Genomic DNA, 16047 nt, shown 5'->3' on the forward strand with positions numbered 1-16047 from the left:
TAGAAATAAAATTTTGACAACATTTTCTATAGAAATAAAGTTTTGACAAATTTTCTATAGAAATAAATTTTGACAAATTTTCTAAAGAAATAAATTTTTGACAAAATTTTCTATAGAAAAAAATTCAACAAAATTTTCTGTAGAAATAAAATTTTTACAACATTTTCTGTAGAAATAAAATTTTGACAAATTTTTCTATAGAAATAAAATTTTGACCAAATTGTCTATAGGTATACAATTTTGACAACATTTTCTATAGAAATAAAATTTCGACAAAATTTTCTGTAGAAATACAATTTTGACAACATTTTCTGTAGAAATAAAATTTTGACAAATTTATCTATAGAAATAAAATTTTGACAAAATTTTCTAAGGTATACAATTTTGACAAATTTTTTATAGAAATAAAATTTTCTATAGAAATACAATTTTGAAAAAACAAAAACTCTATAGAAATAAAATGTTGACAAAATTTTCTAAAGAAATAAAATGTTGACAAAATTTTCTATAGAAATACGATTTTGACTAAATTTTTTAAACAAATAAAATTTTGACAAATTTTTCTATAGAAATAAAATTTTGACCAAATTGTCTATAGGCATACAATTTTGACAACATTTTCTATATAAATAAAATTTCGACAAAATTTTCTGTAGAAATACAATTTTGACAACATTTTCTGTAGAAATAAAATTTTGACAAATTTATCTATAGAAATAAAATTTTGACAAAATTTTCTAAGGTATACAATTTTGACAAATTTTTTATAGAAATAAAATTTTCTATAGAAATAAAATTTTGAAAAAACAAAAACTCTATAGAAATAAAATGTTGACAAAATTTTCTAAAGAAATAAAATTTTGACAACATTTTCTATAGAAATACGATTTTGACTAAATTTTTTAAACAAATAAAATTTTCATTCGTTTTGTTTTGTTATTGTTGGTTTTTGTTCTTTAAGAATTGTTGTTGTTTTTTTTTCGGAAGGTTCAAGTGTGGTTCATTGTTGGGTTTAATGAACTGCCTGAATTTATTTTGATAATTGGTTGATAGTTTTGCTGCAAGTAGAGGATGCTGATGAAGAATGTGGTAATTCCGAAACGTGTGTCCATCCAACCATCTTGCAGTCTATAGGGCTTTGCCGAAATAAATTTGACAAACATTCTTTTCCTCTGTTGGTTAAGCTACACTTGTAGTTTAGTCAATGCATGGTTTTAATCTGAAATCAAAACACAACCACCAATAAAATTTTTTATAGAAATAAAACTTTGACAAAATTCTCTATAGAAATAAAATTTTGACAAAATTTTCGGTATAAATAAAATTTTGACAAATTTTTCTATAGAAATAAAATTTCGATAAAATTTTCTATAGAAATACAATTTTACAAAATTTTAATAGAAATAAAATGTTGAAAAAATTTTAATAGAAATAAAATTTTGACAAAATTTTTATAGAAATAAAATTTTGAAAAAAAAAAACAAAAATTCTATAGAAATAAAATGTTGACAAAATTTTATATAGAAATACGATTTTGACCAAACAAATAAAAATTTTTATAGAAAAATTCAATAAAATTTTCTATAGAAATAAAATTTTGACAAAATTTTCTGTAGAAATAAAATGTTGACAAAATCTTCTATAGAAATACAATTTTGACAAACTTTTCTGTAGAAATAAAATTTTGACAAATTTTTCTATAGAAATAAACTTTTGACAAAATTCTCTATAGGTATACAATTTTGACAAATTTTGCTATAGAAATAAAATCTCGACAAAATTTTCTATAGAAATAAAATTTTGACATAATTTTCTATAGAAATAAAATTTTGACAACAGTTTCTGTAGAAATAAAATCTATAAATGGCGTTATACAAAATTTCTTAACGTTTCGAAAATTTTGTATGACCCCCCTACGGTCAATCTAAAATTTCGGATTTGCCCAAATTTAGAATTGGTCCTTTGGTCATAAACAGTCTATAGCATGGGAATATTAGCAACGATTAAAATCGTTGAAATTGGCCCTAAATCTTTTATTAAAAATACACAAGTGTGATTTCCTTTCCTAATTAAGCGTGACTTTATGCATTTAAAAGCAGACGTCCATGGTCACCGATTTTTGTTGTTGTATGTTCCAAGACCAATGGTTTAATTGCTGATCTCGGCTTACACCATACAAATAATTCAGACATATCGTTTTCTTAAATTCTATTAAATCAAACTAAATATTTAATAGTCCATTATTTTATAGTTTTTTTATTTTAATTTCAAAGTAAAATTTAGAAGCAATCATCGATGCTGGCCAAAGTACCGTCACAGTATTTCCAGGTGGACCAGGCAGTCCAGCCTTGTTGTTTCAAGACCAATTGAGCGCACTTGACAGCTGGTGCAATGCTGTCAACCAAGAAATCTTCACACTTGACGTTGCATTCGTTGTAGGAGAAAGCACCAGAGGGAGGAGAGCACCAGTAGTAGTTGTTGATTTGGAAGATACCATAGTCGCGGGAGCCATTGGAGTTCAAAGAGCCGACAGCTTTGGTGTTGTAGGAAGATTCATGTTGAGCAATGCAAGTCCAACGAGCCAATTGATCCTTGGGAACACCCAAGTTGTACATAGCCTTGGCCAAGGAGCAACGAGTGTAGACCTCAGCGAAAGCAGGAGCGACCAAAAGGACGGCAGCCAAGACAGCGAAAGTGAGCTTGAACATTTTGCTTCAATGTTAATCAAAGAGAAACTATGATCTAAAGTTGAAAACTGATCAAATTTATAGGTAGGCGTTCAAGAGCCGCAAATAGATAAGGTTTAGTGTTTTGATGGATGAAGGTATTAACATAGACATAGTTTTGTCTAATATTTTGTTGTTAGAAGGCAATATGATAAAAAAATAATATATCCATATATTAATGTGTATTATATTCTTTTAGATATTTTAATATATCAACCTGATAATACGTTCTATACTTTCTATAAATAAAAAACTTAGTTTTTATCACCGTAGTTTTTATCCGATCTCCATGAAATGGGAAATCTAATATGGTATGTCATGTTTTGGTATAACCCCCATATAGACCGATCTCCCGATTTGATTTCTTGGGCTTCTACAAACACTGATTTTTATGAAAATGGATTATAGAAGTATTTTAGAGCAGAAACAGCTATGCGGACTATGGCGTGTATCGGTCCATGTTTTGGCATAGCCCCCATATAGACCAATTCCCGATTTCACTTCTTGGGCTTCTAGAAACCGTTGTTTTTATTCAAAATTATCTTTCTATAGAAAATGATGCCAAAATTTTGTTTTTCTAGAAAATTTTATAAAAATCGTATCTCTATAGAAAATGTTGTAAAAATTTTATTTCTATAAATTTTGTCAAATTTCTTTTTCTGTAGAAAATTTTGTAAACATTTTATTTTGATAGAAAATTTTGTCAACATTTTATTTCTTTAGAAAATTTTGTCAAAATTTTAATTCTATAGAAAATTTTTGTCAAAATTATATTTCTATGGAAAATTTTTGTTAAAATTATATTTCTATGGAAAATTTTTGTTAAAATTTTATTTCTATAAAAAATTTTATTTGTTTGAAAAATTTAGTCAAAATTGTATTTCTATAGAAAATTTAGTCAAAATTTTATTTCTATAGAGAATTTTGTCAAAATTTTATTTCTGTAAAAATTTTGTCAAAATTTTATTTCTATAGAAAATTTTATTTCTATAATAATTTTGCAAAATTTTATTTCTATAGAAAATTTTATAAAAATTTTAATTCAATAGAAAATTTTGTAAAAATTTTATTTCGATAGAAAATTTTGTCAATTTTTTTTTTTTTTTTAGAGAATTTTGTCAAAATTTTATTTCTATAGAAATTTAATCAAAAATTTATTTGTATAGAAAATGTTCTTAAAATTTTATTTCTATAGAAATTTTTGTCAATATTTTATTTCTAGAGAAAATTTTGTCTTTATGTTATTTCTATCGAAAATTTTGTCAACATTTTAATTCTATAGAAAATTTTGTCAAAATTTTATTTCTATCCAAAATTTTGTAAAAATTTTATTTATATATAAATTGTGTCAAAAATTTATTTCTATAGGAAATTTTCTAAAAAATTAATTTCTATAGAATTTTTTTTTTAATTTTATTTCTATAGAAATTTTCTTAAAATTTTATTTCTAGAGAAAAGTTTGTCTATATGTCATTTCTATCGAAAATTTAGTCAATATTTTAATTCTATAGAAAATTTTGTCAAAATTTTATTTGTATAGAAAATTTTGTCAACATTTTATTTCTATAGAATTTATGTTTTTTTTTTTTTAAATTTTATTTCTATAAAAATTTCGTCAAAATTTTATTTCTATAGAAAATTTTATTTCTATAAAAATTTTGTCAAAATTTTATTTCTTAGAAAACTTTGTCAAAATTTTAATTCTATACAAAATTTTGTCAAAATTTTATTTCTATAGAAAATTTTGTAAAAATTTTCTTCTATAGAAAATTTTGTCAAAATTCTTTTCTATAGAAAATTTTGTAAAAATTTTATTTTGATTTTGATTGTTGTCAAAATTTTTTTTCTTGAGAGAATTTTGTCAAAATTTTATTTCTATAGAATATTTTGTTAACATTTTATTTCTACAGAAAATTGTGTAAAAAATTTATTTCTGTAGAAAATTTAGTCAAAAATTTATTTCTATAGAAAATTTTCTTAAAATTTTATTTCTATAGAAATTTTTGTAAATATTTTATTTCTAGAGAAAATTTTGTATATATGTTATTTTGTCAACATTTTATTTCTACAGAAAATTGTGTGAAAAATTTATTTCTATAGAAAATTTAATAAAAAATTTATTTCTATAGAAAATTTTCTTAAAATTTTATTTCTATAGAAATTTTTGTCAATATTTTATTTCTAGAGAAAATTTTGTCTATATATTATTTCTATCGAAAATTTTGTCAAAATTTTATTTCTATCGAAAATTTTGTAAAAATTTTATTTATATAGAAAATTGTGTCAGAAATTTATTTCTATAGGAAATTTTCTAAAAAATTAATTTCTATAGAAAATTTTCTGAAAATTTTATTTCTATAGCAATTTTCCTAAAATTTTATTTCTATAGAAATTTTCTTAAAATTTTATTTCTAGAGAAAATTTTGCTATATGTCATTTCTATCGAAAATTTAGTCAATATTTTAATTCTGTAGAAAATTTTGTCAAAATTTTATTTCTATAGAAAATCTTGTCAACATTTTATTTTTATAGAATTTATGTTTTTTTTCAAAATTTTATTTCTATAAAAATTTTGTCAAAATTTAATTTCTATAGAAAATTTTATTTCTATAAAAATTTTGTCAAATTTTATTTCTATAGAAAATTTTGTCAACATTTTATTTCTATAGAAAATTTTTTAAAAATTTTCTTCTATAGAAAATTTTGTCAAAATTCTTTTCTATAAAAAAATTTTGTAAAAATTTTATTTTGATAGAAATTGTTGTCAATTTTTTTTTTCTTGAGAGAATTTTGTCAAAATTTTATTTCTATAGAAAATTTTGTACAAATTTTATTTCTATAGAAAATTGTGTCAAAAATTTATTTCTATAGGAAATTTTCTACAAAATTAAGTTCTATAGAAAAATTTTTTTAAAATTTTATTTCTATAGAAATTTTCTTAAAATGGAAAATTTTGTCTATATGTCATTTCTATCGAAAATTTTGTCAATATTTTAATTCTATAGAAAATTTTGTCAAAATTTTAATTTCTATAGAAAATTTTGTCAAAATTTTATTTCTAAAGAAAATTATGTCAAATTTTATATCTATAGAAAATTTTGTCAAAATTTTATTTGGAGTGTACTGACCCATGTACCCATCTCTGATGATTCTAAATTTTATGGCGATTGGAAGATAAATATCAGTATTTAAAAATTCCTTTACATGTACCTTCATGTTTCAATTATTATTACTATTATTTTCTAACTATTGTGCACTGTTTTTATTTCGACTACACAACCATAATATTCCACTGCTACCACTAGACAATTATTCATACATGTATAAAAAAAAACTAGAAAGGTACCACCCTTTGGCCACAAAATGATAATGTCCTTTCATTTGTTGTAACCAGTTATATGAAGTCCTTATAATCGTCTATGACATTACACGCGAACACATACCCATATAAAAGATATATATATATATCCTACATATAACAGATACATGTATACACATGTATACTTACAAGGATTTTTAGGACATATGGGTTCGACTGTATGTGTGTGGAGTGTGTATGTAAAGTGTCATGCAATTTACGTTGTAATTACCAGTCAACATTGCATGATTGGTTGAATCAAAGTTGGGGGATATTATAATGCTTATACATACATTCGTACAAATCAACATTTGTATAGAACACTACGCAATGTATTTTTTCCCTCATATTGATAGGTATGTAGAAAATAAAAATAATATAATATGGTGGAGGATATCGCCGTTTTTTAAGGACTCGATAAGCTTAGAAAAACGTTAGTTGTTGTTTAGACGTGATTTGTAATGGTAACGTTATCGCTTCGCTACTAAGATTCTAACTGCTGTGAATCTAACGGTTATTTTTTGAATTTGAAACGGGTTCATAAAGTTTAACAAAATGTGCAATACATCCTTACATCAAAGAAATTTTAATAATCTTATGGAGCCATTCTCTTTTTCGACATTACATTTTTTACGTACAAGGAATCGTTTGATGTTACCTCCCAATGCAGGTAATGGCTCGCGAAAGTGAAATTTTCAGAAATTTTGAAGGGATTTGAAGTATGCACTTATATATAAAATAAATCAAAATAAAATATAAAAATCCAATACTTCTGGATTGAATGATGGATGAATAATGATTTTTCGAAATTAGTAGTGTCGTTGTTGTGGACGCTGGGATTCCTTTGTATGGGTGTTGAAAAGAAATAAGGAAGGAAATATAAAATTAAAGACATTTGACTCAAGGAAACAAGCTGTCTCAACTTGTTGCAACCAGAGCAATTTGGGAATTACTGATGTATGGAAATCCACAGGGATTTCCATACATATATCAGAGTTGAAATAATTAAAAGACACGGACCAATCCCCACCACCATGGATTGTGCACAAAATCCTCCTAACAACGGTCGCTCAATATCGCATTACTTCATCTAATTATGTACCAATATTGCCCATTTTTTATGGTTTCTTACGAATGAGGCGGAACGGCTGCAATCTAAACCTCAAGAAGAAATATTGTGTCTATATCGAATTATAGACCGATATGGACCCATTTTTGTGTGATTGCTAAAGGTTGAATAACGACATCACGTACCGAATTTCAAGCAGATCGGGTAAAAATAAATTTTCAGAACGCTCAAGAACATAAATCTACGGATTGGTCTATATGGGGGCTTTATCTAGGTTAGGTTAGGTTAGGTTAGATGGCAGCCCGATGTATCAGGTTCACTTAGACTATTCAGTCCATTGTGATACCACATTGGTGAACTTCTCTCTTATCACTGAGTGCTGCCCGATTCCATGTTAAGCTCAATGACAAGGGACATCCTTTTTATAGCCACCAGCATTACTGAGGTGGGATAATCCAACGCTGAAAAACTTTTTTGGTGTTCGGTCGAAGCAGGAATCGAACCCTCGACCTTGTGTATGCAAGGCTGGCATTCTAACCATTGCACCACGGTGGCTCCCGTTGCTTTATCTAAGTAAGGGCCATTACGTGGTTGCCTTATGCTGAATACTGAGATCACGTACCGAATTTGAGGTTGATTGGGAATAAAACCTTCATCTAATAATGGACCGATGTCAACCAATCTTTTGTGGTTTCTTAAGGATGAACACCAACATCGCGTACTGAATTTCACGCTGATGGGTTGAAAAATAAGCCTTCAGGGCGCTCTAGATCTAAAATCTGTGGATCGGTCTATATGGAGACAATATCTACTAGTATATGTAATCCTATATTCCCCATTTGCAATACACGACGACACGGAAAAAAGAATTCAAGACCCTCAAAATGCCAAATCTGGGGATAGGTTTATATAGGGGCTACATCTAATTATGAACAAATGTCATCCAATTTTTGTCTGGTTGCTTAAGGGAGAATACCAACATCACGTACCGTATTTCAGGTGGATTGGGTATAAAAAAAACCGTCGGGACACTCTAAAAGTCAAATCTGGGTATCGGTCTCTTTGGTGGCCATATCTAATGGTCTAACTTTTGTGTGGTTTCTTAGTCAGGAACATCAACATAACGTGCTGAATTTCACGCTGATCCGATGAAAAAATAAACCTTCAGGATACTCAAAAACTCAAATCTGGGAATCTATGTGGTGGTAATACCTATATATAGTCCGATATGCCCCATGTGCAATATACGGTGACATTTAGCAGTAAGAAATCTTTGCTCCATGTTTCAAGCAGATATCTCAGTTTGTTCGAAAAATAGCAAAATTTCTACAGACGTACATACGGAAAAATGAAAATTAAATTTGAAATTTAAGGGACATTGTGAACATGAACTTTCTCGTCGGAATGCGTCCAGAGTGATGTTGCAGCCATCTTCGCTAGTAGGTAGTTGTGAATGTTATGTTTCCTGCTGGATTTGACTCAGGGATTATCCTCCAACCATGACATGATTTGATCTGAATTCGATTATTTCACAACCGATTTTTGGAATTTAATTTCGGCTCCCGACATTTTTCGCAACCAACTTCTCATGTATAATGAAGAGGTTCCGATTTCAATAGTTCCTCCCAGAAGCATGGAACTCATGACCGAGAGAATGATCTGGCCACGTATATGGATGTCTGCTTCATCTTTCTACTCCAAGGAATTAATATGATCGCTGTGTTTTGGTGACAAAAAGTTGCAGATGAGTGCGAGGAGGCATTAATTGATATTCAGCTAACTCTCCTTTGACTGTGGAACAATCATCCCCCCAGGTTATCAGATGGACAACCATCTTGAGGCAAAGTTTATGCGATCTAGTGTTAGCTTTTAATTCATACAGTCCAGTGGTTGTATTTCTGTCCGTCGGACTCGACTATAATACACATAGTATCGGGGATAATATCGGGAGCCACCGTGGTGCAATGGTTAGCATGCCCGCCTTGCATATACAAGGTCGTGGGTTCGATTCCTGGTTCGGGCGACACCAAAAAGTTTTTCAACGGTGGATTATCCCACCTCAGTAATGCTGGTGGGGGTTTCAAAGCTTCAAAGTTTCACTCGGACTCGGCTATAAAAAGGAGGTCCCTTGTCGTTGAGCTTAACATGGAATCGGGCAGCATTCAGTGATAAGAGAGAAGTTCACCAATGGACTGAATAGGCTAAGTTCACCAATGGATTGAATAGTCTAAGTGAACCTGATACATCGGGCTGCCACCTAACCTATCGGGAAGTTCAGCTTATCCTCCGCGGGATAGATATACACGATGCTTTTTAAAAATCTGTTCTTCTTGACTTGAATATAAACCTCGAATTCAAGGAAGATACTCCGTGTATGACTTTTTAAATCGACGATTGAGCAGAAACGAAAGGTGAACGTTTATAGTACGAGTATGGGAAAGGTTATTTGGCATCTACAATATTTCGCCACTTTAGCCTTATCTTACAATACCGAGGGCTTGAGTCTAAAGGAGTTACCAAGGTACATCTTATAAAACAAGCAGTGTTTTGAATTGATAAATCATTAAAGCGTGATCTTCGCTAGGAATGTGCTCAATCACTATTATGCGCCGATATATTCAAATAAAAGTATTTCTTTCCCAACACCTTGGTGATCTGCCGACTTCCCATTGTGGTTCGACTTAGCTTTTCTTAAGCAAAATTTCATTACAAGGACTCTCATTCTGAGAAATCGCACCAAGTCATAGAGAGGAACGCCGATTCATGTAGACACATTCCTGGGGAGAACTACTGAACTTATCTTGGGAATACCTCTACCAATATTGAGAAAAGTATTTCAAAAATCTTTTCCATCAAAATCTTATCTTATATCGGGCTTACAAGAGAAACAGAGTCTGTTTTTATTTTTTCAAGTGCTGTATCTATGGTTTCATGCCTTTAACTAAAAAACTTCCAACTTAAAATTTTAAATTACATCTCCAAATTTCTCATTTCAGAACCTTCTCCATATTATAACCTACTAAAGGACAATGCCCAAATGAATCCTCAACTGAATACAATTCTTCATCATAACTATGAAACAGCAAAAACTCCACCTACATCACCCATACTCGATGTTATGGATAATTCGACCTTGGAACAAATACCAACGGAAATGGATAACACCGTTGGATGCTTTAGCCATACCGAATCAGGTTCAGAGAAATCATTAAATATCTCAAAAGCTAAGGATTCTATAGCTGACGATACGGATCTATTGCAAACTGTGACACCTGCAGCCTTAACATTGCCCAACATAAATATTTTACCTCTCCCTGGCTCGTCCGCTAACCTCTTGAGTAGTACCACGCAACCTTCACTGCCAGCTTTTGAATATTTAACTCCTGCTGCTCGAAATTTAAGTCCTGTAGATTTTCCTCTTATGGAATTAAATCGGGTGGGTAGTGTGTTTCCCTCGTTTCTACATCGTAGACCACGTGGTGAAAAAAGACCCATACCTGAAGAACAGAAGGATGACAAATACTACGAGAGAAGAAAAAGAAATAATGAGGCCGCAAAGAAATCCCGAGATGCTCGCAAAATACGTGAGGATCGTATAGCTTTTCGTGCTGCATTTCTAGAACAGGAGAATTCATTGTTAAGAGCTCAAGTTTTAGCATTGCGCGATGAGCTACAGACAATGAGACAGATTTTAAGCCGTAATAGCCATAATCAAACTTCGATACCTGGAGTCAGAAGCGCTGGATTAATTTAGATAAGGACTTGCATTAGAACACCAAAAAACATATGTGTGTGATTTTGTTTTTATAATGTTCGTAGTTTCTATTTAATTTGTTGGTCACTGTATATATAATTTTGCTTTAATAAAAATAGACAATTGTGAAATACTAAAATAAAGAACATATTTGTATGTAAAACTGTAGCTGACTATATATGTAGCTTCCTATAGAAAAAGTGATACTGATCACAACTGAATAGGATTTTCTACTGAACAATTTCTTTTCAGCCTAGCAGAATAACATTTTTTTCGGCCTAGCTGAATAGCATTTGCTGACGAAAATATTTTATATAGATAATCTTATATTCAGCTTGGCTGAATAGGCTTTCCTACGGAAAATCTTATATTCAGCCGTGGTGAATAGGATTTTCTTTGGAAAGTCTTATATTCAGCCGTGGTATAGATGATTCAATGGAACATCTTACATTCAGCAGTGATGAATGAGATTTTCTATGGAAAATCTTACGTTCAGCCTGGCTGAATAGGCTTTTCTATGGGAAATCAACCTGGTCGAATAGGATTTACAATGAAAATCTTTTATTCTGCCTGAACGAATAGGTTTTTTTAAGGAAAATCTTCAACAGTGGTGAATAGAATTTTGAATTCAAGATATTATATTCGGACAGGCTGAATATAAAAATTTCGATATAAAATACTATTCAGCGTGGTCTTATATTCAGCAATGGTGAATTTGATTTTCTATCGAAAATCTTATATTCAGCCCGGCTGAATAAGATATTATATAGAATATCTTATATTCAGTCTGGCTAAATAGGATTTTCTATGGAAAATCTTATATTCAGCCTGGCTGAATAGAATTTTCTATGGAAATTCTTACATTCAACTTAGCTGAATAGGATTTTCTATGGAAATTCGTATATCCAGCCTAGTTGAATAAGATTTTCTATTGAAAATCTTATATTCAGCCTTGCTGAATAGAATTTTCTATGGAAGATTAGGTTAGGTTAGGTGGCAGCCCGATGTATCAGGCTCACTTAGACTATTCAGTCCATTGTGGTACCACATTGGTGAACTTCTCTCTTATCACTGAGTGCTGCCCGATTCCATGTTAAGCTCAATGACAAGGGGCATCCTTTTTATAGCCGAGTCCGAACGGCGTTCCACATTGCAGTTAAACCACTTAGAGAAGCTTTGAAACCCTCAAAAATGTCACCAGCATTACTGAGGTGGCATAATCCACCGCTGAAAAACTTTTTGGTGTTCGGTCGAAGCAGTAATCGAACCCACGACCTTGTATATGCAAGGCGGGCATGCTAACCATTGCACCACGTTGGCTCCCATGGAAAATCTTATATTTAGCTTGGCTGAATAGGATTTTCCATAGAAAATCTCATATTCAGCCTAGTTGAACTAAAGAAACTCTTTTATGGAAACTCTTCTATGGAAAATCTTCTATTCCGCCTAGCTGAATATAATATTATTTTATAGAGGATTAGCTTCTATTACGACAGACTGAGCAGGATTTTCTGCATCCTCTTCTATTCTTCATCATAGCTGAATTGGATTTCTTATAAAAACTTCCTACGGAAGATATTGTATTCTGATTGTCTACAAGAAATCGTTAAATCTGCCAAAATTATCTAACGATAACTTTCTACAGTGAACGAATTTAGCACCATTCCTACTTTCTAAAAATGTGGTGCAAAAAATTTCAATGTCTACCATATAAAACTATCCATCATGTGTAGGTATTATCGATATTATCTTTTGTCGAACTGATGAACTAAACATATCTGTTATTCCACTGATACGATTTTTTTTCGTATAAAAGGCATTTCGAAAAAACTAAGAGCATATTTTCTATGGGAAATCAACCTGGTCGAATAGGATTTACAATGAAAATCTTTTATTCTGCCTGAACGAATAGGTTTTTTTAAGGAAAATCTTCAACAGTGGTGAATAGAATTTTGAATTCAAGATATTATATTCGGACAGGCTGAATATAAAAATTTCGATATAAAATACTATTCAGCGTGGTCTTATATTCAGCAATGGTGAATTTGATTTTCTATCGAAAATCTTATATTCAGCCCGGCTGAATAAGATATTATATAGAATATCTTATATTCAGTCTGGCTAAATAGGATTTTCTATGGAAAATCTTATATTCAGCCTGGCTGAATAGAATTTTCTATGGAAATTCTTACATTCAACTTAGCTGAATAGGATTTTCTATGGAAATTCGTATATCCAGCCTAGTTGAATAAGATTTTCTATTGAAAATCTTATATTCAGCCTTGCTGAATAGAATTTTCTATGGAAGATTAGGTTAGGTTAGGTGGCAGCCCGATGTATCAGGCTCACTTAGACTATTCAGTCCATTGTGGTACCACATTGGTGAACTTCTCTCTTATCACTGAGTGCTGCCCGATTCCATGTTAAGCTCAATGACAAGGGGCATCCTTTTTATAGCCGAGTCCGAACGGCGTTCCACATTGCAGTTAAACCACTTAGAGAAGCTTTGAAACCCTCAAAAATGTCACCAGCATTACTGAGGTGGCATAATCCACCGCTGAAAAACTTTTTGGTGTTCGGTCGAAGCAGTAATCGAACCCACGACCTTGTATATGCAAGGCGGGCATGCTAACCATTGCACCACGTTGGCTCCCATGGAAAATCTTATATTTAGCTTGGCTGAATAGGATTTTCCATAGAAAATCTCATATTCAGCCTAGTTGAACTAAAGAAACTCTTTTATGGAAACTCTTCTATGGAAAATCTTCTATTCCGCCTAGCTGAATATAATATTATTTTATAGAGGATTAGCTTCTATTACGACAGACTGAGCAGGATTTTCTGCATCCTCTTCTATTCTTCATCATAGCTGAATTGGATTTCTTATAAAAACTTCCTACGGAAGATATTGTATTCTGATTGTCTACAAGAAATCGTTAAATCTGCCAAAATTATCTAACGATAACTTTCTACAGTGAACGAATTTAGCACCATTCCTACTTTCTAAAAATGTGGTGCAAAAAATTTCAATGTCTACCATATAAAACTATCCATCATGTGTAGGTATTATCGATATTATCTTTTGTCGAACTGATGAACTAAACATATCTGTTATTCCACTGATACGATTTTTTTTCGTATAAAAGGCATTTCGAAAAAACTAAGAGCATAGTTGTTTTCGCATACTAATCGAAAATGTTCAAGCTTACTTTCGCTGTTTTGGCTGCCGTCCTCTTGGTTGCTCCTGCTTTCGCTGAGGTCTACACTCGTTGCTCCTTGGCCAAGGCCATGTACAACTTGGGTGTTCCTAAGGATCAATTGGCTCGTTGGACTTGCATTGCTCAACATGAATCTTCCTATAACACCAAGGCTGTTGGTTCCTTGAACTCCAATGGTTCCCGCGACTATGGTATCTTCCAAATTAACAACTACTACTGGTGCTCTCCTCCCTCTGGTGCTTTCTCCTACAACGAATGCAAAGTCAAGTGCGAAGATTTCTTGGTTGACAGCATTGCACCAGCCGTGAAGTGCGCCCAATTGGTCTTGAAACAACAAGGCTGGACTGCCTGGTCCACCTGGAAGTACTGTGATGGTACCTTGGCCAGCATTGATGACTGCTTCTAAATTTATGCGATGATATTATAGAGAAATAAAAAAAATAAATTAAGAGAGGAAAGCGTGCATACGTCTTCTAACAAAATATTGCGACTTTTCAATATAGGCATAAAAGGGTCCAACTGATTCTTCTGACTGAACAATGCCAACACTTTTAGGGATATGGATATTAATTTCTCAATGTCTTATTATTATTAATCGTATACAATAGTCTATTCCGCAGTTAAGTACTCATTGGAAGATGATAAACTGTCCGGTTTCTAATCCTCCGATAAGTACTTAACAGGAGTCAGTACAATTTATCTACGCGATCTGCTGTTTTACGCACGATTTAGAAACCGGTTCTAAGAAAATTGCTATCGAACACAACTCAGTGATAAGAGAGAAGTTCACCAGCAGTGGTAATACAATGGACTGAATAGTCCAAATGAGGTGGAAATAATCACCTACCACCGCTATACCTATAAGAAACATCTGTCCGTGCGAACCGATAGGAGGTGATGTGCTTCAGGTCCTCTTCGCCTCTCTGCACTAAAAAAAACTAACTTTCGTTAATCCAACGAATAGGTTAGGTATAGTGGCAGCCCGATATTTCAGACTCACTTAAATATTCAGTCCATTGTGATACCAAAGCGGTGAACTTCTCTCTTATCACTGAGTGGTGACCGATTCCATGTTAAGCTCAATGATAAGGAGCCTCCTTTTTATAGCCGAGACCGAACGACGTTCCACATTGCAGTGAAACCACCTAGAGAAGCTTCGAAACGCTCAGAAATGCCACCAGCATTAATGATAGGGGATAATCCACCGCTGAAAAACTGTTTGGTGTTTGGTCAAAATTGGGGCGGGTATGCTAACCATAGGACCACGATGGCTCCCTCACAACGAATATTGCTTTAATACAACGAAACCAATCGTTGCCTTAACGGCTCAATATTATAGGTCAGAATCGTTAATAAAACGAACAGTTTCCACTGAGTATGCCTGCAATCATGGTGGCTAATTAGATATCACGGGCTGATGAAGAGATATCGTAACATTAAAATGGTATCAAAGTACAGGTTTTCAGTTATGAATATAATTGTTTGTCAGTTATGAAATAAATTGATCACGAATAGTTTTTTACATTTCTTGGTTCTACTTTATAGTGGGAATATTAACCAAAGTTTTGCGCTCTTGCGAGGGAGCTACGACGTAGATACTACTACGAACTACTATTGTTGGGCTCGTCGGGTAATGCTTGGTGGCCTTGCAGTATCAACATATTTGAGTGGAGTTGGTGATAGGCTACAAACGAACCATTCATCAGCTTCAGAACCTTGAAGTTATATTAATATGGATTGATTGGATTTGAAGAACTTTCGAATTTCGGAACCACTGGCCAAAAGGGAGTTAAAATACCACATAAGTTCCCAAGCATGAGAACCCTCTCTCTTCAAAATATCAAAAACGATTCTGAACTGTGATTTATCTACTACTAGTAATTATAGTTACATTAGTAAATGCTGGATGTATAGGACTTTGT

At 31.7% G+C, this 16047-nt stretch overlaps 3 protein-coding genes across 3 annotated transcripts; 2 read left to right on the top strand and 1 right to left on the bottom strand.

Moving 5' to 3' along the window:
- Window positions 1-2279: 2279 nt before the first annotated feature.
- LOC142240606 (lysozyme 2-like) lies at window positions 2280-2708 on the bottom strand. The gene has a single exon (XM_075312312.1). It carries the CDS (start codon window positions 2706-2708, stop codon window positions 2280-2282), a length of 429 nt encoding a protein of 142 aa, XP_075168427.1.
- A 3836-nt stretch (window positions 2709-6544) lies between these two features.
- Window positions 6545-10988, top strand: LOC142240460 (uncharacterized). Its single transcript, XM_075312160.1, has 2 exons — window positions 6545-6754; window positions 10150-10988. Exons 1-2 carry the CDS (start codon window positions 6640-6642, stop codon window positions 10905-10907), a joined length of 873 nt encoding a protein of 290 aa, XP_075168275.1. The 5' UTR covers window positions 6545-6639; the 3' UTR covers window positions 10908-10988.
- A 3114-nt stretch (window positions 10989-14102) lies between these two features.
- LOC142240997 (lysozyme 2-like) lies at window positions 14103-14531 on the top strand. The gene has a single exon (XM_075312735.1). It carries the CDS (start codon window positions 14103-14105, stop codon window positions 14529-14531), a length of 429 nt encoding a protein of 142 aa, XP_075168850.1.
- The last annotated feature ends 1516 nt before the right edge of the window (window positions 14532-16047 follow it).

This window comes from Haematobia irritans, chromosome 5 (assembly GCF_050003625.1).
Source record: "Haematobia irritans isolate KBUSLIRL chromosome 5, ASM5000362v1, whole genome shotgun sequence".
Lineage (NCBI taxonomy): Eukaryota > Metazoa > Arthropoda > Insecta > Diptera > Muscidae > Haematobia > Haematobia irritans.